The sequence below is a fragment of the Daphnia pulicaria genome, chromosome 2 (genome assembly GCF_021234035.1).
Source record: "Daphnia pulicaria isolate SC F1-1A chromosome 2, SC_F0-13Bv2, whole genome shotgun sequence".
Classification (NCBI taxonomy): domain Eukaryota; kingdom Metazoa; phylum Arthropoda; class Branchiopoda; order Diplostraca; family Daphniidae; genus Daphnia; species Daphnia pulicaria.
In genome coordinates this window covers 4979745-5002633 of record NC_060914.1, presented here as the reverse complement: position 1 = coordinate 5002633, position 22889 = coordinate 4979745, and the positions used below count along the sequence as shown (strand labels likewise).

The following is a 22889-nucleotide window of genomic DNA, read 5'->3' as shown; positions in this document are numbered from 1 at the left end:
ACTTGCCCTGCTGTAACAAAAAAAGGAATAATAATGGCTCTGCAGAATTGCCCGGCTCTGCGGGTCGTCGAGAATGACCACATCTTTGATGGTTTAGTGGAAGTGGCTCAGCAGTCAGCGGAGTTAGCTCATACTAATTTCGCCCGTCTACTCCTTTGCCCAGTTGGGGAATATTCAAGCGGCCAGCTGGGGTTAGTCGTGCGATATTGCCCTTCGCTTTTCTCTGTCACTATTTTTGTCAAGGAAGGATTGACAGATATTGATCTGTTTTGCCTAACGAGTTTGAATAACTTACAGATACTCAAATTCCCATGCTCAGGTGAAGAGGATGAAGAGTATGATGAGGATGAAGAGTATGATGACGAAATTACCTTTGACTTGGGCTTGGTTCCCGTACTGAAAGTAATCGGAAGTTCATTACAAGTTCTCGACCTTTCGTACTTTGAAATCGTTGACATTTGGACCCTCGTCAAGTTTTGCCCCAATTTAATATCCTTGACATTCGACAATCAATGCCAAAGTTTAAGTGCCTTGTCTGAAAACGAAATAATTCAACTGCGCAATGAAAAAGGGCAAGTTTACTTTCGACATCTTAAGGATCTCGTCTGCGGCTTCAACCTTTCACATGACATTCTATTTGATTTGTTATCTTGTCCTTTACTAGAGAGCGTTTACATAGGATATGATGACGCGCTCACTGACGAATTGTTACAACAAGTCATGGCGAATGGCTTCCTGAAAAATCTTAAGTTACTAAGTTTAGAATCCTGTAATTTAGTGACAAAGGAGGGATTAGATCCATTAGTGATAACTGACAATAATCTTGAACAAATTAATTTCCAATTTTGTGAAAAGATAACCAAACAAAATGTTTGGGATTGGCTCAACTTTGCTCGTCGTAAAAATTGGAAGCTGCGTTTAGAATTCCAGAATGTTGATACTAAAATTAAGGTTTTCTATGAAACGTAAATTAATAGCCTATAGGCCCACTAAAAAAAATACACACAACGCACTTAATATTTTATTATTGGTGTAGATACCGACCTCCAATTGCTATTGTTCTATCGAACTGTTTGTTGTTTTTCGTTGAAATAAAGTTGATATGAAAACATTTTTACCGGTACTTGTTGTTCTCTTGACTGTCTCGGATTCATTTTTGCGTCATATCGTATATAGTGCCTTATATGCGAAAACCGGTTTTGTGGGTAATTCAATCTGCTGAGGCATAATTCCATGAACCATATTTCACCTTATTGACTCGTTCCCTCACTCCTTTGAGCATAGCTTACCGACGATCAACCCTTAAAGATAGAGAATTCAAAATTAAAAAAAAAAAAAAACCTTTTTGTCTGGGGATTCCACAGCTTGATGAGTTTAGCCAAATTAAAAATATTCTAATAGTCTAGGCACATCTAGACTCTCGTACGGGAACAGTTATGGAGGTGCTATCTTACCTTATCTTACGAAGAATTAAAAATTGAAAACTCAAATCTCAAGAACCCCCTCTCTTAAAAAAGAAAATCTCCATTCGCCGAGTTACGCTGAACGCGAAAACTGTTGTAATCAATCTGCGCTAAACGCTATATAATTGAATATTTGTTCAGGGATGTCATCGGAGAATGAAGAAAGAATCAAGAGATGAACGAGACTTTAAAGACAAATGGCGGCATTCAACCCTCCCAAGAGCCCATCTCCGCTGGTTGCACCCATTGGGACAAAGAGAGAGCAATGAATAACACTAACAAAGATCAAAATGGCCTCAAAGGTTAAGAAAGACGTCGAAATGGCGGTTCAGTTTGCGAATGGTGTTGCAGGATCAAGCGGTGATGGCCTCTTAAAGCAATCAGATGAGAACGCTGACTTCCAACCAACGTTACGTTACGGAAACGTTTCCGGATGGCTTGAAGCTGGAGCGAAATCATTTTCATCAAAATAGAAAACAATGTCAGTTGGATAGCTGGGTATATAGATTTTGATGTATAAATCCAACACATCTAGGAATGTGCGTGTTCAGCAGGGAACTTCATTGGAGAGAACATCAAGGGCTAGTAGTAAATCCAAGCCAAAATTCTGCAATCGACTATTGAGTGCTATATTTGTTTTCTAAGTGATCAACATATCTAACGATTAATTGATTAATTACCATATTAGTTATTACGCAAATAACAGCTTTAACTGCTATCTGTCTGCGCATATGTGGGATATAAATTTCAGATGAAATTGACCATTTTCTTCCAAAAGTTTGAAGGAAAGGACGAGATCCAACCAGGTTTTCGGTTGTGTAAGTAACAGAAAAGAAATATGATTGCTGCCGACTGTGTAGAGCGCCAAATTTAAATTGTTATAATAATGAAATTCCATGAGAAGGCCGTGGTAGAGATTCCGATATTGTAAGAATTTGCAATATTCTTGGCATCGCAAAACACTTGAATAACAAGAATTAACTGAACGAACGATACCAATAGAAAACAAAAGGTGCGATAGAGATGATGACAAACCGCGACGGTCAACTTTTGTGATTGGCTCTATAGACTCTAGTTAAAGCTGTTTTTCCTCATTTTCAGAATTTTTACGTTATTTTTATCTTCCATTTTTGGGATCTTTTAGTTGAATTGGCTTATAACAGCTCTGGGGTCAGAGGAATGTAAAATATCTCGTGACGATAGAAATTCACAACTAACGTAAACCGCTAATTTTGTAGTTTATTTTTTGTAATCAATAGATTATCCGGGGGTTTAAATTAAATTGAATCAGTAAGTATAATAACTAGGCCTAAGTACGTATTGTTTCCCCCTTTATTATATGTCAAGGCCAAAATGGAAGAAATTCCATTAAGATGCTACCGTCAAGTTAGCCAAGAGAAGAATAAATGGAAATGAGAAGAAAGGTGAAGGTAGAAAACGCGGCACAGTACCTGTTGCTGACTCAACTCCACAATTCACCTAAAATTCACGAAGCATCATTAGATTTCATCTCAAAGAACGCAAAAGCTATTTGTTCACGCAAGGATTGGATGGAAATTATCAAGAACTATCCAGAACTTTGCTTCCAAACTACGCAGCTTATTCTTGGTCTATAGCATTTTTCACATTAATAAAATAATAACTATAACGGCATCAACTGAACACATCCGAATAATTTGTTTTAAATATTTTGTGTAATAGATAGAGCATGTAGCAGCAAAGTAGAACGTACAACTACTATTTACTGTGACAACGTAAATAACGTAACAACACCAATTGCTTTTTTACTATTTCAGTGGTGATTACAATGCCATTCAAATATTATTTTATTCAATTTTTAAAAAATTCATTATGAAGATTTTCATGCCATAATAAAATTTCTACCGTAGCTATAAAATAGCACACTATTTATGTTATTAAAAAGATGACAAAACGCCAAACGCTTGCGTGTTGAGGTCTTGCTGTAGATGACAGCGAATGATAGTGTAGCAATAATGTTGATAAAATACGACATTAATAGCTGTCATCTGACTGCTGAATTTGACAGTCTGATTAGGAATAGATAAGATCGACGTATAATCAATAAGCATAAACAATCGGCTCTCTAGTGGTATACAGTCTTCGATATTGGTTTAATAAATTATTATAATGTAAAGGACTTGGCACAATTGGTGGTCTTTATCTGTGGGTTCGGCGATGGTGGTGGTGGATTTCTAAGCAGGATTTTTAGCTCTTTTATTCATAATTGACAAAATCTTTTTAACGCAATGTGATTAACAGAGGCATTCCACCGGCGGGTTTCATATAATGATGCCCTAGTCTCTTTGACCGGCAAGTGACGCTTATCTGTACTGAACCGGAATTTACGTGAGAGAGCTATTAATATAGCTTTGTTCGCTGATTTGTCGACGAAAATTGGCGACGCTAGGGTAAAGACGGATGGAATCTTTCATGTAACACTCCATATATTTCAAATTAGGCAAAATGTCGGTTTGATTCGCCGAAATATTCCAGGAGTTCTTCATAGACGCGTTCCTGAAATGAGATTTATAAACGAGTTACGGCAACTGATTATAGAAGATTCTGAAATCTTTAGTAGCACCTGATGCTCTTCCGGATGAGTTGCCATACAATAAAGAAACCAAGTGAGAGCAACCGACGTGGTATCATAACCCTTTTAGATGGAAGTAACACAATTATAACTTTCGAAGCGAAATCTTTAATTTTAAGAGAAGTAAAAATTACCGCAATCATAAAAGTGTCGACTAGGCTCAGAATGAACTGATTCGCTCAACTCCGTTTCTCGTTTAGCGGTTTCCAACAAAGAAATCCAAAAAAGGTTTTCTCTTCCCTGCGATTTATCGAACAAACAAATATTAAAATTGATGAGCAATTTCTTAGATGGCATTTTACTTACGAGCGCTCATTTTCGACTCATCAGATTTCGTCAACCGGATCGATTTCGTCATCAGATTTGGTATTTTCGATTTGTTGTTTTCTATCGCGTAGCACCTGTAAAATGAAACGTCAAATTTAATTTTATAAGCCAAGGACGGAATAAAATCTGCCTCGCGTCATTTCTTCCCCTCTATGCATGTGTTTATACAATTTAAAGAATTGATTCAATATAAAATGTATAACCACAGTTACCGATCAAACGATTTGATGTAGGCCTACTCCGAACCCGACTCGGTTTGCGTATTGACTTTAATACCCATGGCAGCCTCTATAATTAGACATATTGGAGATTATTTCAGTTAAGTTGGGTTTACTATACGAAATAATAGAAGCCAAGAACATCACACATATGTAAAGGTCTGATTCACAATAGAACAACAAATAGAATACACCTGTTTGAAAAAAGAAAAAGAAAAATCATTACCGGATATAATATCTAAGGTGCACAGCGTGATATCATAGGGAAAATGTCGATTTCCTCGCTGTCAGCATTTCTATGGAAAACTTCACAAAAATCTCCCAAAATCTGAAAGTGAACGCTGGTGTCAGCAGCCGGCGGTCCTTTTTCCATTTGTCACCTTTAAAAATGGATTTGCGTTATTTTTATAATTTATCTTCCTTAATGTAATTGACTTTACCAGATATTGATAATAACAAGCCATTGCCAAGCCAAGGTTCCATATAAATAGCATGTAGTAGCTGCTCTTGTCGATATTCTTCTGGCTTGTAAGGCACGCTAAATTTGAATAATTTTAAAAAATATGTAATCCTTATCGAATAATAAATGAAAAGAAAATATTTTTATACTTTTATTTATTGAGGGGATGAAATGGCAGTTCCTCCTCTCCATGTCTTGTAGATGCGGCCGTTACATGTTCAACCCTTTTGACAAGCAATGTCTAGAGGAATTCTGTTTAATAACAAAAAAGCCAATTAGTCCATAAATGTCTCAACAAAGACAGAGAAAGTGTTGTATATTAGTTATTACCCCTTAGGCAATCTTGAAAATAATACTTTATTTACTCAGCTCCTCTTTTTAAAAAAGGATATTGTTTTGTTTCCTCTCTTCAAAGTTCTGGTGGTTACCAGCATGAAAGCTTCATTATTTAAAGATGGGTGGTATATTCAAGTCTACGCTACATATTAAACCAAGTGGTTCTCATGACACTGTTAGACCCTTGATATTAAAGGTGTGTTACCTGAACCATCTCGAGGAATTCGAACACATTCCCAAAGAATGGAACTTTAGGCGGCCAGCAAGGAATGCGGTTGATTTAACGGACAAAAGAGGAGCACTCCCATATAGCCAAGACCAGATGATCAAAACAACGAAGATTAGCGACGTCAGTGTGACAAATTCTATCATTACCACTGGCAAAGTAGAAGACACACGAGAAAAACTGCGAACCACTAGGCGACTAGATATAAGCTTTTTAACTAATAGAAAGTAAACACATCCGGCCACTTGATACCTGAGTACACCTGCTTCGACCTTCGTTTTGTACACGAACGAACTAAAAAGTAAAAACACAACAAAGGTGTTGTCATATTTTTTAAAGAAAACGAAAAATTATTTGTATACCATCTATCGGTCGAGTTACAGGCTCGATCAAACACAAACTATAGTGAGGAAATTCAAAATGAGACCAAGTTTCTAATTGATTTATGATGGTTTTTATTCAGCTGAATGAAACTGCAGTAGGATAAGGAAGTAAGTCTGCGTTTATCCTATATAAGCTGCAGTGAAGAAGAAACTCAAATTTAAAATTTGATTTGCGATTTGCGATTTTCGATTCTCTAAAGCTCTACCGATGGAAAAAGATGTTTTCCCACAGCAAAGAAACCGAATGCGTTGATGTGGGGTCTCATGTGCGTCAGCTGCTCAGCGAATAAGGACACCTGATTAATATGGGAAAAATTAAGAGAATTCAATAAATGATCCTGATGGCTGAGGATCGCTGGTGATGTAGCGACTGTAACAAGGCCGCGTAGACTTTATCTGTCTGTGAATTTCCATATTGTTTGAAAAGATTATGTCTTAATATTTAAATTGTCAAAATATTGGAGAATGAAGTTTATAAAGAACCTGACTCAAAGACAGAAAGAACGATGTCATCGGAGGAAGAAGCCAGAAGAAAGAGGTGAATGAAAACATTGATTCCAAACGGAGACGTTCAACAGTTCCAAGAGCCCGTCAATGCTCAAGATCCCGTCCAACAAGATGTACAGAGAAGAAGTAATGGAAATAACAAATATGTAGCCGACTTCAATAATCAGAAAGACTCCAAAGTAGCGGTTTAGTTTGCGAACTGTCCGACAAATTAAGCGGTGGTGTCTTCGGAGAACAATCAGTTTAGGACGCTGAGTTTCATCCGAAGTTAGAGCCGACGATATGCGCTTGCGGATGGCTTTTAGTTGCCGTGAAACAATTCCTGTTAGGTTGCAAAACAGCACTAGCTGGATAGCTGGATAAATCTTGGTCAGAAACGGTCAGAAAGCTATAGACACGTCCATTATTTTGCGTGTGATAGTATTAGCCTACTATTGCAGATGTTTTCCATGACTAGCAGAACCGTCACCAACGCAAACTACACAGGACAATATATTTTCTCACATTTATGAGCTGTAAATTTATGATGTTTGAATACGTACCGAAAAGATGAGGTAAATATAATCAATTTGACAACAAGTTTTCTGCACGAAATAAATAGTTTGTTTGAACATGGCATGCTTTCCTCCAGCAGTGCGAATGAATGAATGAGGTCCATCCATGTCTTCGATCGAGTGAGCAACGTGAGCAATAAAAAGCAAATATGACTGTCGACGGTGTAAACCGCCAAATAAAAATTTTCAATGACGGAGACGCAGGACAAGGCCGATGTTGCCGATCCGCTCATGTAAGCCATTGAAACGTCCTTGGCGTAATAAAAGATGTGGATTTAGCTGACTTGACTGGATCAACAACACCATCGAGAAAGAGAAGGTGCGATAGAGATGACTGGACAGCCGACAGTCAGAGACTTCCAGTGAAGGGGAAGGATTAGGCACAATTGCATTGGAATTAGGCACAATGGCACATGCACCTTGTTAGAGGTTCCAGACTCAAGAGGATTTTCCGGCGTTCGGATGTGATCCTAATAATGTCTGATGGTTTGAACTCATTTAATCGAATTGGCTGAACTTTGACGAGGCCATGACATGACATGACATCTCTTTTCCACGGTTGTTGCTTTCCAACTAGCCAAATTATCACTTATATATTTCCTTCATCTTGTTCTTACAAATTACTAATCAAATGATGGCAATTGACTGAATGGACAGCTGAGTACCGTACTCAGCATTATTAAGTGCATTTTGTCCTCGTCTATTAAGGATTGATATTTTGCAAGCGCACACTTGATGCCATCAGTGTACTGTATAAACGTATACAAAAGAGAAGCTCGATTAGTCATTGAAACGGCGACATTCGTGATCCAATAATTTTCTAAATGTGTTGAAGCGCACAACGACAGAAAATGTCGCTATTGCTATATAATAAAATCAATACTCTACATAGTGCGACGTAAGCTACCTTCCACGAAATGACGAAACCCATCACAACAAACGGTCACAACAAGTTTATCTAATGGAAACTCCTTTTATTTCGTGTCCTTACATTTTTTGTTGCTCGAATCCTTGAAAGGATAAATTGACGATGAAATCTAAAACATGTTGTATACCGTACCGCTTTTTGAAGAAAACATTTTTGTTTTTTACTTTTTCAAAGAAAAATCAGAAAACATATTTAATTCGCCTTTTCAATTTCCCGTGTATGATGATTACTAAGAATGATAATCTTACTGTTGCTAATGCTACATAATAAAAACACATAAGATTTTTGAGTAGTTTTGGTTTAAGATATTTTATTGAGACATTCATTCAAATCAACAGGCCCACACAGACCAACTTCGCACACATTCTTCAAATCCACCACTCCATTCATTCTCACGAAGGAAGCGAAGAAAGAGAAGAAAAGAGAAAGAAGGGGAAAAAATAGAAAAGAAATTGTGTCGTGATATTGACGTTCACCTAACAAAATTTAATTCGACACCAATTCGACGCAACTTCAACAGCTAGCAACTATATTTCCACAATGGTACGAAAATATTTCGACAACAGGTAGCTAATGTACTTCGACCTAACCTAACCTTAACTAACTTAACCTAATCTTAAAAACGAATTGCCGAAGTACTTTGGCATACACTGTGTCTACGTATTCTCGCACCAATCGAAATACAGCTGCCTTATGTTGAAGTTACATCAAATCGATGTCGAATTTAAAGTTTTGTCAGATAAAACGACCAATATCCGAGCCAATTCTGAAAGAAGAAGATGGCGATAAAGATGAAGAAGAAAAACAATAGATGAAAGTAAATAATTAAGGGGAAGGTAAAGAATAAGACAGAAACATATTATATAATAACAAGAGTAGTTTTTTTTTGAAGGTTTTTTTTTTAATTATTTTTTTGGGGGTGAGGGAGGGGAGAATACACGAAGGAAGCGAAGGACAAAAAGATAACGAGAAAGAAGGGGAAAAATAGAAAAGAAATCGGGTCGGAATACTGACGTACACCCAACAAAAAATTAATTCGACACCGATTTGATGCACCTTCAACAGCTAGCAACTATATTTCCACGATGGTGCGACAATATTTCGACAGCAGGTAGCTAATGTACTTCCACTTAACCTAACTTAAAACTATCTTAAACTAACTTAACCAAACCTTAAAAACTAATTTTCGAAGTACCTTTAGCATACCCTGTGTCTACATATTCTCGCACCAGTCGAAATATAGTTGCCTTATGTCGAAGGTACATCAATTCGGTGCCGAATTAAAGTTTTGCCGGATGAAACGACCAATATCCGACCCAATTCTGAAAGAAGAAGATGAGAAAAAAGATGAAGAAGAAAAACAATAGATGTAGGTAAATAATTAAGGGGAAAAGAAAAAGAATAGAGAAAGGAAGATATAAAATCAAGAGTAGTTTTTTTTTAGTGTTTTTTTTTTTTTTTTTTAGATTTTGTGAGTTTTATGTTGTTTTTTTCTGATTTTCTGACGATTTTTTTCCATTGAAGTCCTTCGTTACACGTAATCCTCTTACTCGGCTGACGACGACGCTGCTGCCTCTCTATTTTTCTTGGCCTTTTTCCGTCTGGCTGTTCTTTTGTTTATCTTTTGCTTTCGCGTCATCAGGATAGGGTTGGTCTCGCACGAAAGAGATTCTTCCTCCAGGTCCTTGTCGACGACAGGATCATCCAAGTGAGTTGACTGATGTATTTCTTCAGTAGTTGCTCCTGGCAAAGTCTCTTGCTGGTGGACGGCCAAAGCTTCAGGTACAATTGGTGCGTGGTTGATGGTTGGAGACGCATCAATCAAATCGGCGACACAAACGCCATCCGTTGCTGTAGGAACCGGCTCCTCTTCCTTCTGATACGATCTTTGGCCATTGATAAAATAAGCCACCTGTATCGCGTTCCCTTCTAACAGAAGACCGTCGTAGAATTTATAGGCCCGCCTCGCGTCCGATGGATGAACAAAGTCAACTATCATGCTGCCGGAGTATTGTCCTTTGTCGTCGGCAAACATGTTGTAATGCGCCACATCGCAATCAATCATGATCTCAATGTGATTGACGATTTCGGCCCCATCAACCGAAGTGGGCAAATTGCTTATAATAAGGTACTCATCGGGCACTTTCCTGCTGGTGTCAACGAAAGATGGCGATGCCGCCGCTGGTGATATATGGCATCATCTCGGACATCATCCATGGAGTTGGATGTTCGGCTGAAAAAGTTCATCGGCTGAAGTTTCATCGATAGGTTGTGAAACTTCAACCGGTGCAGGAGGCTCCTCTTCTTCCTGGTAGAATCGTTGGCCATTGATGTAATAGGCCACTTCTGCTTGATGCCAGAGCTGCAATTCTCCTTCAAAGAACATACCATCGCAGGTTTGATAGGCTCGCCTCACGGCCGATGGATGGACAAAGGCAACCGCCATGGTGCCCGTGTATTTTCCTTTGTCGTCGACAAACATGGTGTATTGCTTCACTTGGCCAATCATGAGCTGTAAGCGATTAAGAATCTCGGCCCCATGAACCGAAGGTGGCAAATTACTTAACAGAAGGTACTCGACTTCTTCCTCTGTAGAAGTGTTTGTGGTGGTGTGGGTGGTGTGTTTGAGGTTGGTATCCGAGTCGGGGGTCGACTGGCAAAGTTCGTCAACTAGAGTCTCTTCGGTAGATTCAGCATCTGATGGTTGCATATTGGGCTCCTCACATCCAACATCTGGTGTTACTTGAGTGATGGTTTTCTCTGTTCTTTCAGCCAGCAGTCGAAGGACTTCCGTTTTCTTTTCGTCGGTTCCAATCAGGTTGTTATCGCACAAATTGTCAATTTCATCTCCAGTATCTCCAGATGAAAGCAAAGAAATGGCTTCTAGAACACGGTCTTTATGTTCGATAATACGTTTCGACTTTGTTTGGTTGTCAATTAAACGTATATTTTCCTCTTCAAGGAATAGTATTCGTGCTTCCATGGCACTTTTATTAGAGGCTGCCAACTCATCCAGTGAGTTTTTGAGCTTCCGATTGTTTTTCTCGGAGAGCGCGAGTTCAAACTGATCTAATCAAATCAAATGAAGAAATCATGATAAAGATCGATTGAAAGCTTCTTTGCAATGAGAAATGATGAGGGAGTAAACTACTATAGCGAGTTTAAGTATATTGTCGTTGATGGCGTCGCCTCCTTATATATATGTCAGCAGGGGAATCCAAGCACCTTCGCACGAGTAATTTTCCTATGTTTTTAATTTAACTTCTTCTTTTTAACGTTTCATATTGAATTAAAGTCATAGTTTCAGAATTAACGAATATTGTTCAATTATTTTCAAACTGAATGCAATTAAATATAACTTTTTTATTTGCATTTATAATGAAGGTTTTGGTGTTTCTGACTTTCTGGGTTATAAATCATAACCCTCATTGCATCATTGCTCATTGCATCATAACTTATGATGCAATGTTTCCGCAATTGAAAAAAAATCTACAGTACGCCAACTGTGGTCAATTTGCAAACTTCAACATTTTCGAACAACTTCTACTTTCCCGCACGCATCCAAATTTGGAGAGAAAAATCAAGTCGTTTTTTCAATAATTCTTCTGTCTTATTCGCTTATGAAATGAATCCTATTTCGAATCCCATAAAAAATTAAAAATCTAATGCTTGAAATAAAAACTCGTTTAGTTAAGACTAGGACACATTTACAGTTGAAACTAAACACTGGTAATAATTGCATTTTATGTTATATATTCTACGTGATGACACTTACAGTCTACGTTTTACATTGTTACATGCACATCAATCCAAGTGAATCGTCATAAATAATTGAACAATAGTTTATAGAAAGGAGAACATCCGCACTTCCGTTATGATTTGTCAGCTGAATGAAATTGTACGAGAATAAGGATCGAAATACGACAGCGTTGTTCCTATTAGCTGCCGCATTTATTTAAAGAAACGACAAGATTTAATTTAAATTATCCCTGAGGTATATTTATATACGAAGGTCCTTAACAATATAGGGTGTGGGGTATAGGGGGTAGGGTAGTAGTAGATAGTAGTGAAATTCAGAGGGTTTAATGTCCATTCGGTAATCCTTTATACGTTTCTTCCCTGAATGACCAATCGTCACCAAATTTTGTACATAATTCTGTCAAAATTTGATACATTGCGTAGTGGGGTTTTCATTTGTTTTCATTACTGTTTTAAAAATCTAATTTGCGTACTTGTTACCTAGCTGGTTGCCGAATCCTAGGCAGTGAATTCGCTTTTTTTGCGTAACCTTCCAACTGTCAGTGCATGCTCAGCAGTGTAAAAAAAAAGAAAAAAAAAGTTTGGATCTTCCCTAGCAAGACAAGTTTTCTGCTATGGGAGTGGAGAGTATTAATTATTTGATTTGGTTTTTATGTTTGATTTCGATTTCGTCTTTATTCTTCTTTTTACTTTGTATTTTCCCACTCTTATTTTTTTAACCTTTTTTGTTTTATTATTACCTCTTTTTGTTTACTATTTTTTATCTTGATTTTAATAAATTTGGTTGTCAGTAAAATTTCTATGCCTCCTTTTTTAACAGTTGGTCATCAACCAAGAAGTTGAGGAACATTTGAAAAATGTTATATTATATTCATTTTGAAGCTCTGGGTCATCTCTCCCTTCTTCCTCTGTCCTCTCCTCGGTCATCAACATCTTCTTGCGGTCGTGAAGAGTTACCACCGATCTTCCACTTCCATTTACCTCCGAAAGCTTAGTAAGAGGAATTTTTCAAAATTACAAACTTAGTTTTCCTTTCCGACTTGATCGAGATTCGAACCGCCAACCATGCGAATAGCAGCCTGGGTTGATGACCATTAGACCATCATTGTTATATTATTGGAAGGGAAAAAATGGGTATGATGGTAGCTCGCTATCTATTAGCCAAGATTCATGTAATGCAACATGTGACCGCATGATATAATTGTATTGTTACTATAGTAATAAGTGTTACTTTAACTTAATCTAAACATGAAGTGCGACGTGGGGTGGCGGGGCGAAGCCTCCGCCACACCTAAGTCGCACCACTCATAATATTGACAGATTATTAGTCAATAAGTAATAAGAATCAAATCATTTAAGAGAATAAAGGGAAACAGGATTTTCCAAACATAATAGTATGTTTACTATTTACTTTCTACTATTTAATATTGATTTTCTGTCTCTTTAACGTTTAAAAAAATTCCCGAAGGACATTACCGAAGGAATCTTGTATTTTAAAAAGTATACTAAACTATAATACCGTTGGAAATAGGGCCTTAAGACAGAACTAAATACTTTGCATAGGTTTGTTAAAAGCACAAATGTATTATATATTTTTAGCAAATCGATGGTGTCAGAAAGTAAATATAGCAAGATCAATCATTCACGCGAATTAAATAATGTAAAATTAAAAGTAAAAACTATGCGCGATCACTGCAGTCAAACATTTGCATACGCTTCAGTTGGAACCGGAACTGCAGATCCATCGGCAACCATCTCTTTGTCGTTTCCTGTTGGCCGGTAATAAGGCGCACCAGCAGCAACAGCTTGTCCAGCTCCGGCGTACTGCATCACCCAAGTCTATGCGAAAACGGAAAATATGAAAATGTTATGCAAACTTGAAAGTGGATTGTGCCAAATTGTACCCCATCAGACATTTGCGGAGCACCGGCGTATTGGACGAACTGCGGGCCAGCAGCTCCGTATCCAGCGGGATAAACTGCATATTGTTGGGGTGCAACACCCTGGTCAGCAACAACAACAGGGACCTGAACAGGAGCTGCGTAAGCGGCAGCCACGTTAGCTGAAGCGGGAGCGTACATGGCGTATGACGCAACTGGAGGAGGTTGAAGATACATCGAGCTGGAATAGTCGACGGCCATTGGCTGTTGGCGTCCATCCGACACAATTCCATCAGAAGGTGTTAGTGCGGGAGAGATGGGCAGAAGTCGGTCGGCAACTGCTGAGGTCGAGTCGTCAGACGCGTACATCGGAACGTAGACCTTCTTGGCTACCAGAATCATTTTACGTGAATTCGGTGCTGACGTCACTATTGTCGCTGTGTCAGATTTGCCGGACTTGAGATTGAGGAACCACGCCTCTGAAACGACGACCAACAAGCTCAACACTGACAGGATCACAATTACAGACTAAGAAATAAGACAATGAAACAAAAAAACACAATGAAAAGAATAAATTAAATAATTCACAGCAGATTAACTATATAAACATTTGTTGTTACCTTCATTTTCAATATGAGATGGAAGAGACTTGTTGTGCCGTGGAAGCCTGGGATCTGCGTACCAATTGTCACGTCACGTCGGCCTTTTATCTCATCTCATCGAACCCATAAATCACCTCGAGCTATTGGCGCCAATGAACTTTTCAAGATAACATTCTGTCTCGTTTTAATGGAGGTGGAGAACAATAACTAAAATCAAATTCAGAGTCACTTCAAACAGATTAAAAAGCGGCGCGCACATTTGAACGGTCTGTAACCGCTATCTTTGTATACAGCCCATTTTTAGGCAGGGAAAATATAATGGCCGTTGAGTTCTGTACGAAGTAGCATCATTCTGTCATTTTTCTTTATTCCTGTTCGTAGTGAATTTAAAGAATTAAATTTATCTCAGGAAGGAACAAAACCTCTTAATGTGTATTTGCGCTTGCATTTACGTTCACGTCATCCAAAATATAATTAAGAAACGAAAACGTTATTACAAGAAGAGATTCCGTTTCCATCTATGAAATTATAGTAACTTTCTCGTTGAAAAAATAATAAATCCATTTGGATTTTATCTTTCCGGAGAGAAGGGATTTTCATAAAACAATGTTTCTTTATCAGAGTATCAAAGAAAAATAATTCCAACTCAGCTTCTCTGGATTGATAAGATGAAATTGGAACTTGTGCAAACAGACAGTCTCATCAGCCTCCGCAGAGAAAATCTAAAAAAATTTCCATTTGTTTGATCACGGTGTTCGCTATTTTAACAAAAAACTTCAATTCATAGAACATCAAAGTTTGCCTCCTGAGAGGATTGAACTCTCGCCCTTTGGTTTTCTTTCTATATTTGTTCTTCTTTTTCTTCTTCCTTTTTCTTCATATTTGTTATACGTACGAGACCAACGCTCTACCACTGAGCTAAGGAGGCACAAACGGTGGCCAAATAGGCTATTTTTTAAATGGTAATGTTTGTCTGGAAGCGTGACTTGGAAAACATATTAGATCACTGGAAGCTCATCCGCGTTGCGCAAAATTTAGATAATTAAAGTGTTATCTGCAATTCACACGGATGAATTCATTACGTTTAGATACTCACTCGATATTCTCAAATTTACCGCTATTCCGCTATTCATCAATGAAGCTAGGGTATTAATAAATTATTGTGTTATAAATAGTGTCTTTACTGCCTCCTGAGAGAATTGAACTCTCGACCTTTGGTTTGCTAGCTTGCAAATAATTTTTACATTCACAACTACTACTACTCACAGCTACTGTTTACTTTGTTTTATTAAAGCGTGAAAAAGATTACTGGAAGCTTCCGTTCCATCCAAATGTACATTAGAAGTTGCACTATGTCCTCAAATCGTCTTATTAAAAGTCTTAAAAGTTTTTCTCCAAAGAATTCAAATGGAGTCGAGTGATCCTCGACACGCGTTTATACTTTGAATATGTATTTGCCGAGGTATTTGCCTCCTGAGAGGATTGAATTCTCGGCCTTTGGTTGTCTACAATCAATTAATACTAATTTTTTAACTGACGTACGAGACCAACGCTCTACCACTGAGCTAAATAGACACGCAATAAATAATTACCGAACGTTAAAGACTGGAATATTTACATGCTGTTTCTGAAAGAAACGATAAGTTGATAATAATCATTCTTTATGAAAAATGAAACGAGAGAAATAAAAACTAAAAGAATTCCATTTCAACTAACAACTTTTTAATGCTAAACAGAGAGACCGATGCTGATGGCCCTAATCATGTTTCCGACATAACGCAACTTACGACACACCAAGATTCGAAAATCTTCCGCAGTCATTAGTCTTCAAACTTCAAAGGGATCAAATAGTTCTACTGAAAAATAAGATTCTTTCTCGGACAAAAAATGTTACCTCAATTTAATTAGAGAGGACTGCGAAATTGAATGGTATTCGTTTGCACCTGACACTAAAATACAATGAAAAAGTAATATTTGCAAGACTTGATTTGTTCCGTTCGTGACCCAATTAGCAAAGAAGGAACCACATTCGAACACACCAGACCCCTCCCAAACGGATCTTATTTTCTCCCTTCACCCGTTCCCATTCACACCCAACTATAAAAGCCCCGATAGGGAAGATGGAAAGTATCAGTTGTTCTACACATCAACCGAAATCAACATGAAGCTGGTAAGGAAACGGCACTCAAGACATTTAATCAGTCAACAGTCGTCGAATTCATTCGTGCTTTAATTGCCTCAGACTTGGACTAAACTAAGTGAAATAAGATAGAAAAGCAAGCTTATAAGCTCGCCGCGAAGGGATAGTCGTAAGCCAGTTGAAAACTGTCTTAAATGACAAATTCAGGGCCTATTGTTAAGTCGGACTTATTCACAATTCATACTTTTCTTCACAGACTTTTTGGTTTTAAAACGGGATTTTTCTGTTACAGTCCAATATCCTTGCAAGTTATTTACGTTTAGTTTGCTACACTCATATTTTCAAATTTTTTCACATAAAGTTCATTAATTGAATTTAAAAATAACCATCTTTAAGTTTAATAACTGCAAAACTTAAATACAAATCTGGTTATTGCGTCATGGTTGGGTTATCAAAGATTGCGTCATCACGGCGATGCTATGGACATCTGGTGGTTTTTAATCATGTTTAACCATCCATAACGAATATATTTCAATAAAAAATATTTCTTAACACGTTAAGTAAATGACAAGCACGTTAAGAATGGAAAGTGGAATTTAAACCTAAGGTGAAAAAGTTGTAGTCGCCACCGCAAGATGTCACCAGTCATTAAGTGAAAAAGTTGTAGTCGCAACCGCCAGATGTCACTAATCATTAAGCAATTATTTTAGCAGTTTTTCATTAATTACAGAAGAACTAATTAAGTAAATGGAATTATTTTTGTTCTGGTCGCACCGCATATTTTTTGTGTAATTTTTAAGACCAAAAAGTTCGAATTCTGTTGTGAAACACCCGAGCTATGGAGCGGGACATACATACAGACAAAGTGACATGGCTTTTTTTTTTCTGCGTATGCGATTATTAGCTTCGCCCTTCGGGCTCGCAATAAGGCCTACTGTACCCATGGGAACAGGAAAAAAGCGAGACTGTCCGAATGTCCGGAATTCGAATTCGGAAATCTCTGGAAACGTAATTAATGATTCCTGCAATTTTCCACAACTAAGTAATGCCAAATTGCTGAAGCTGTTCATAAAAAATAATGAAAAATGTCGTCTGTGACTGTCACCTGTCAGTGATAACGTCGTCTGTGATGAATTTTGGCGGTCTAGCTCTTAGGATGATTAGTCAGTCAGATGCCGACCTTTTATCCGGTAAAAGATCGCTATTTATTAAGCATTTTTTTCCATATTTTCTTCGTGATTTAAATCAGCTTTATCATTTACCCGAAAAAAAGCGGGGATTATAAAGGGAAGAAATTATAACTGCCAATAACACAAACCAAATAATCAAAAAGTGATCGGTTCAACCAAATTAATGCATAATCTTATAAAAAAAACCGAAAACTGCATTTTCTGTTCACATTTACTTAGTTATAAACTCACAAATCCTCCCCTAATCTCTATATTTAAAATTATGCAATTAACACCGACGTCTGATGGCCCCAAGGCCCCAGATTATGACGTCTGTCTGTCGGATATTAAATAAAGTTTATATCCCTCTATTTTTTAAGATATATTTCAGATTTTCTAAACAAAGTTGATTTTTTTACCGTTCCTGCCGACTTCGGGATCGCGTCATGCTTGAACGCCCCGGCCGCCAGTCGACAGACGTGGCTTTTCGTGTTATATTTTTATTTTGGCGTTTCGTGTGTTTCGTTTGTTATATTATCTGAAGTCGGTGATTTTATTTCCTCGAATCTTGGTGTACACACAGCGACTTACAAGGAAAAGCAATACAAGGCATGATGGAAAGAAAATAGACTGTGCGGAGGCAACCAAAAAAGGTACAATGCTATATACTATAGCCTAGTATATATACTTCCCCACAGCACAGTCCTTTAATCCTTCTTCTATATACGTACTTCTCTGTAGGCTGCCAAAGTGAGTTCGTATTTATAGAGAGAAACTCGTCCTGCATTCTAAATCTCATTAAACTATCGGCTCGAAGATAAATAAGCCAAGTGCGAATCCCAACATTTCATTGGCAGTCTCTCAAGTCTCATAGATAGTACAAACCCTAATAATTATTAAAGATCTTTCTATTGTGTAAAAATACGTTTTCAACTGTACGCGTCAAGTGCTCCACCAGGGGAATTTCTGTCTCTTAATAGGAATCCGAAAAAGAATTCAATTCACTGATGCGATTTCATTTCATTTTTTTAAGTGAGTTGAACGATGGCGAAAAAAATTGCCGATGTGAATCGGTTTGCCATTTCGCATTGAATTGCTGTGGTTCTGTTGATTGTATAATTAGTTATACTACCTTATTAGTTCAGCGACGTTGATGGTGCTGTATCAACTTGTTTTAGGCCTTTCTATATAATGGAGTAATGGGACATGATGGATGCGAGTCGATGTGGAGAGAGAAGAGAGAGAGCAACGATGCGCTGTTGGATTCTTGACACCCGGTCGGTGATGATATGATAGAAAGATAGTCACTGCGGCAAGTGCTGGGAACTAGACAGCTGGTAGTCTGCCCAGTTGATTATATACGGCCGGCGCAACAAGGCCAGCAATATTTTCAATAAGCATCAGCATCATCGTGCATAGCACTTTGTTATTTCTTTCGTTTGCATCGCTCCGTATAGATATACTTTGCGCCCGTTTGAGTAATCATGATTTCCTTTAGAGACTCAGGAGTAAAAATAGCCATTTCTGTCCGAACACGAGCTAAATAAGCAATCCACGCGGCCGTTGCGTGCCAAGCAGAAGAGATATATCAAATAAAGCTGCGACGCGCGATATATATATATCCGGCCACTGCTAACAATAAAAGGCAAAAAACAAAAGTTGGAAGCAGAAAACGACCGCAGTCAGCTAACAACGTAATTAATGTATTGTTGTTATTATAAGGCGAGTATATATATAATATATATATAATAGGCCAAAAAAGGTCAAACGTTTTGTCGTATAAAAATATACGAGAAAAAAATAGTTTTCCCTGGGAGATTTTCATTTAAATTTATTAGATCCCAATGGAATGATTGGAATCTATAGAAACGGAGAAGCCCATTAAGGTGGAAATTTGGCATCGTATTTCTCGGTTAAGGCAAGGCATAAGGTAATCAATTATTTTTTAAAAGATAAATTTTAATGAATAAACTAACTCCACACGGGATAGTTACCACTTAGAGTTCGAAAAATGGTTCCATCAAGAAATGGCATGTAATCAGATGGCGCATATTGACGGCATTTGAAGAGCTGGATTCTCCACAAATGTCTTTCATATAGCAAGCGCTTGTAACGCGTTCAATTAAACGATAATTAAGTCTGATAAGTGATGGGCCAAAAGCTGCTGCAAAACACTTAACGAAAACGGTCTATAGGTCAAATAGGTGATAATCACGAGATGAAATGTTCCATATATCGATGTGCTTAGGAAAGACGGGTTCACCAACCCCGTCACTCACGGGTATTTCATGACTTGCATCCAGCCTTTTAAATAGAAATCACGAACCTGGAAGGATTCATTGCCAGGTCTTCCATCTCTGAGGTATCTCTATGAACCCATCATGCATAGCAAAAAATCACAAGACAATTAAGTATAAAAGCCTGAAATCACTGGGGATCCATTTTAGTAATACATAATAGTAATGATATTTTGAGACCAGCTTAAGCTAGAGGACGGGAGCACGGGGCCATGTTATGGCTTGTCGGGTGGATTTTTAATCATAATTTTTAAACAAGGGTCAATCGATAGAGCTTAAAAAAGTTATTCTAAGTCTCCAAAGTTCTAGTGAAAATATGAAATTAAAAAATATTTGCGTTTTAATTTTTAGAGGACGGGATGGTCGTTGGTTGTCTCCACCTAGCGCTCAACACTTAAAACTGCTGCCTAGTTAGGGCATGGTAGAAGAGGGGATGGTATGTTCACGTACTAGAAATTTTCCATAAGGCTAGATCCTCGGTTTTTCAGTTTTTTTCAAAGTCCTTTGCCACGATGTATGGTGCTGCCACCAAGCGTAGCGTTACTGAATCGTGCTTCCAAAAAGGGGTTATTATTAGCAATTTTTTCAAATTTTTTATTATCTGTAAGTAGTTGTTAGCCAAGTTGGGACAGTGTCTAGTTCCCACGTAAGACGACGTAGGTTCAAATCAACAGTCATATTTTTTCTTAATTTTCATTTTTTTCTATATTATATAAAAAAATTAATGGCCAGAAGAATAGATCTCCCTTTCTTTTTTTCAAAATCGGCCGCTAGATGGCTTTGCGAAATGACGTCTGTCAATGGCAAAAAACTTAAAAAAATGACGAAAAATTTCAAGATTTTCAATTGCCAATATCTCTGCTAATAAGCGTTTTAAAAAACGGGGCGAGATGTCTCTATTGGGAGGCAAAATCTTTCATTCTGAAAAATTAGATGTTTTTTAAGGTCTGGTTTGCCCGAAAACTGATGTCAAAAATCAGAAAAAACGCTACAAATTCTGGGGGTCCCTTAGTTTATATTAAATAACCTGAAAACTATGCTAGCTAGAACATTGCGGATTCCACCATTGGGTTTTCCGTAAAATTCCACACAAAATGGTTTACATGGGGACTGGCTGAGATGCCTTGGTCACCCTTTTTCAAATATTGTAAACCCTCAAAACCCCCAATTTTGGCCTCTTTGAGTGGTGGACTCTGTGTTCAAGTGAAATTAATAGAATAACTAGATTCTTTAAAAAATACGAGTTTTTTCACATTTTTTAAAAACAAAATCCTAATTTGTTTCCTTTCGCAAGGACTTAGAAAAAACGTGTTCAGACATAGTTCTGTAGAAAATCCGCTTGGTATCACTACCATTCATCGTGGCAACCTGGCATTCAGCCTTATGGGAAATTTCTAGTGTGTGAACATATACCATCCCCTCTTCTACCATGGAAGGGGTAAAACAACAATGATAAAAACAATGAAAACGGAAATTCAAAAGAAGAAGTTTGACAACGTTTAGTGAACTCGACTTCTTCTGCAGATGAACTAACTATTAAATTAGTTTTGTGGTAAACAATTGTGTTTTATTCTATTAGGGCTGTGGCCCGGGCCATGAAAACCCGGGCCACTATTTGGGCTAAAAAAAACCCCTCAAAAATATTAACCCACCGAGGCAATTTTTGTACGGGGCGGGTGACGGGTTGAACCACCGGGTCCGCGGGCCAACCCGAGCGGTGGCACCATCTAGTAGTCACATAGAAAAGCTCGTTATTCACTATACCTTCGGCATCCATCAAGAAAGACCTAAAAATATTGCCACCAAATACTCTACGAGAATTTCGTAGCATGAAAAGTAGGATAAGTGGAATAAAAGGGCGTTCAGGGGTGTAAGAACAATGGGCATAAGAAAATCTGTTAAATTTAAATATTTCCCCTGTTGTTTACTGTTTTCGCGACCGAATCCTGAGACACAGAGAATCGGACCGAGGGAAGAAAAGGGAGAAAAGGAAAGTATGAAAAAGGGGGGCACATACTTTCCTCTTTCCCCTTTTCTTGGGAACGGGAACACTTTTATTTTATGCAATCTTATCTTTTTTATGAATTTTTATGAAGCAATATCTTATATCTTATATCACGATACAATATCTAATATAGACATCAGCTAGCTTCATACGTAACAATGGCATCTTAAACCTTAAATATCTTCAATAATCCATAATTGTAATAATTGTTGCAGTATGTAAAATAATTTCAACTATTAGCATTAGTTTACATATTAATAACGAATATCGTTTACAATTTATAACTATGGCAGTCATGAGATTTGAACCAATAACCTTTACGTTTAAACGCGTGCATTAACCCAAACTTCCATACGGAAATTTTCCATATCCAAAAAGATCGATTGGTGAGCGGATAGTATAGTCTGTCCGGAATTCGCACCTGGCGCCTTATGGGAGCAAGACTGAATCTACAAATAAGTGATTTTGAAACTATTTGTACGCCATTCAAACATGTTTTGGTGGATTTCAAGCGAAATGGGGTTAGGGGCATGGGAATTAAATTAAAAACCGTAAAGACTTTAATTATTTTACAATAAGAAACATTCCGGACATAAGATACACCATTTCGGGGAATGGTAGTAATTATAAAACTAACTGCTCAATTTTTTTCAAAAATACTTTCACTAAAATTACTGAATCATTAATATGCCTTTTAAAAATATTTATAAACAAGTGGAACGGGAAAGAAAAATTATGACGACAGCTTTTTTGGATCTGCTAAGATTCGATCCTCTGTCACTCAAATCTTTTTCTTTTAATAATGCAAAAACTATGCAAAAAAACTTATAAACATTGCACATCAATCGATTCGCCTCCCAATTCTGCTTCGATTGATGTACAGACATATGAAAACAAAGAAATAATTTGCTTTCAAAATTTCTTGTCCGGAATTCGCGTCAGCTTTCCGACATTCGCATTTTGGCATGTTTTTCTTTTTTCATTGATATTTAAGAAAATTCTTAAAAATAACGAAAAAAATTTT

The 22889-nt window shown here is 37.5% G+C and overlaps 1 protein-coding gene, 1 non-coding gene and 1 pseudogene across 4 annotated transcripts in view; all 3 read right to left on the bottom strand.

The window, feature by feature from the left end:
• Positions 1-2889: 2889 nt before the first annotated feature.
• On the bottom strand, positions 2890-5271 carry LOC124326951 (annotated as a pseudogene).
• An 8065-nt stretch (positions 5272-13336) lies between these two features.
• LOC124327454 overlaps positions 13337-22889 on the bottom strand; it is a 150493-nt gene continuing 140940 nt past the window's right edge. For 2 of the 3 annotated variants that reach the window (XM_046786383.1, XM_046786385.1), the window contains exons 2-3: positions 13677-14180; positions 13337-13611 (exon numbers count right to left, since the gene is read on the bottom strand). In XM_046786383.1, the coding sequence (XP_046642339.1) occupies positions 13471-13611; positions 13677-14180 (645 nt within the window). In that variant the 3' untranslated portion in view covers positions 13337-13470. Of the gene's footprint in view, positions 13612-13676; positions 14181-14272; positions 14330-22889 lie in introns of those variants that run through there. The other variant, XM_046786384.1, reaches the window with a different exon arrangement.
• Positions 15054-15182, bottom strand: Trnat-cgu. Its single transcript has 2 exons — positions 15147-15182; positions 15054-15089 (listed from the first exon to the last, which is right to left on the bottom strand). It is a non-coding gene; the product is annotated as a tRNA-Thr (tRNA).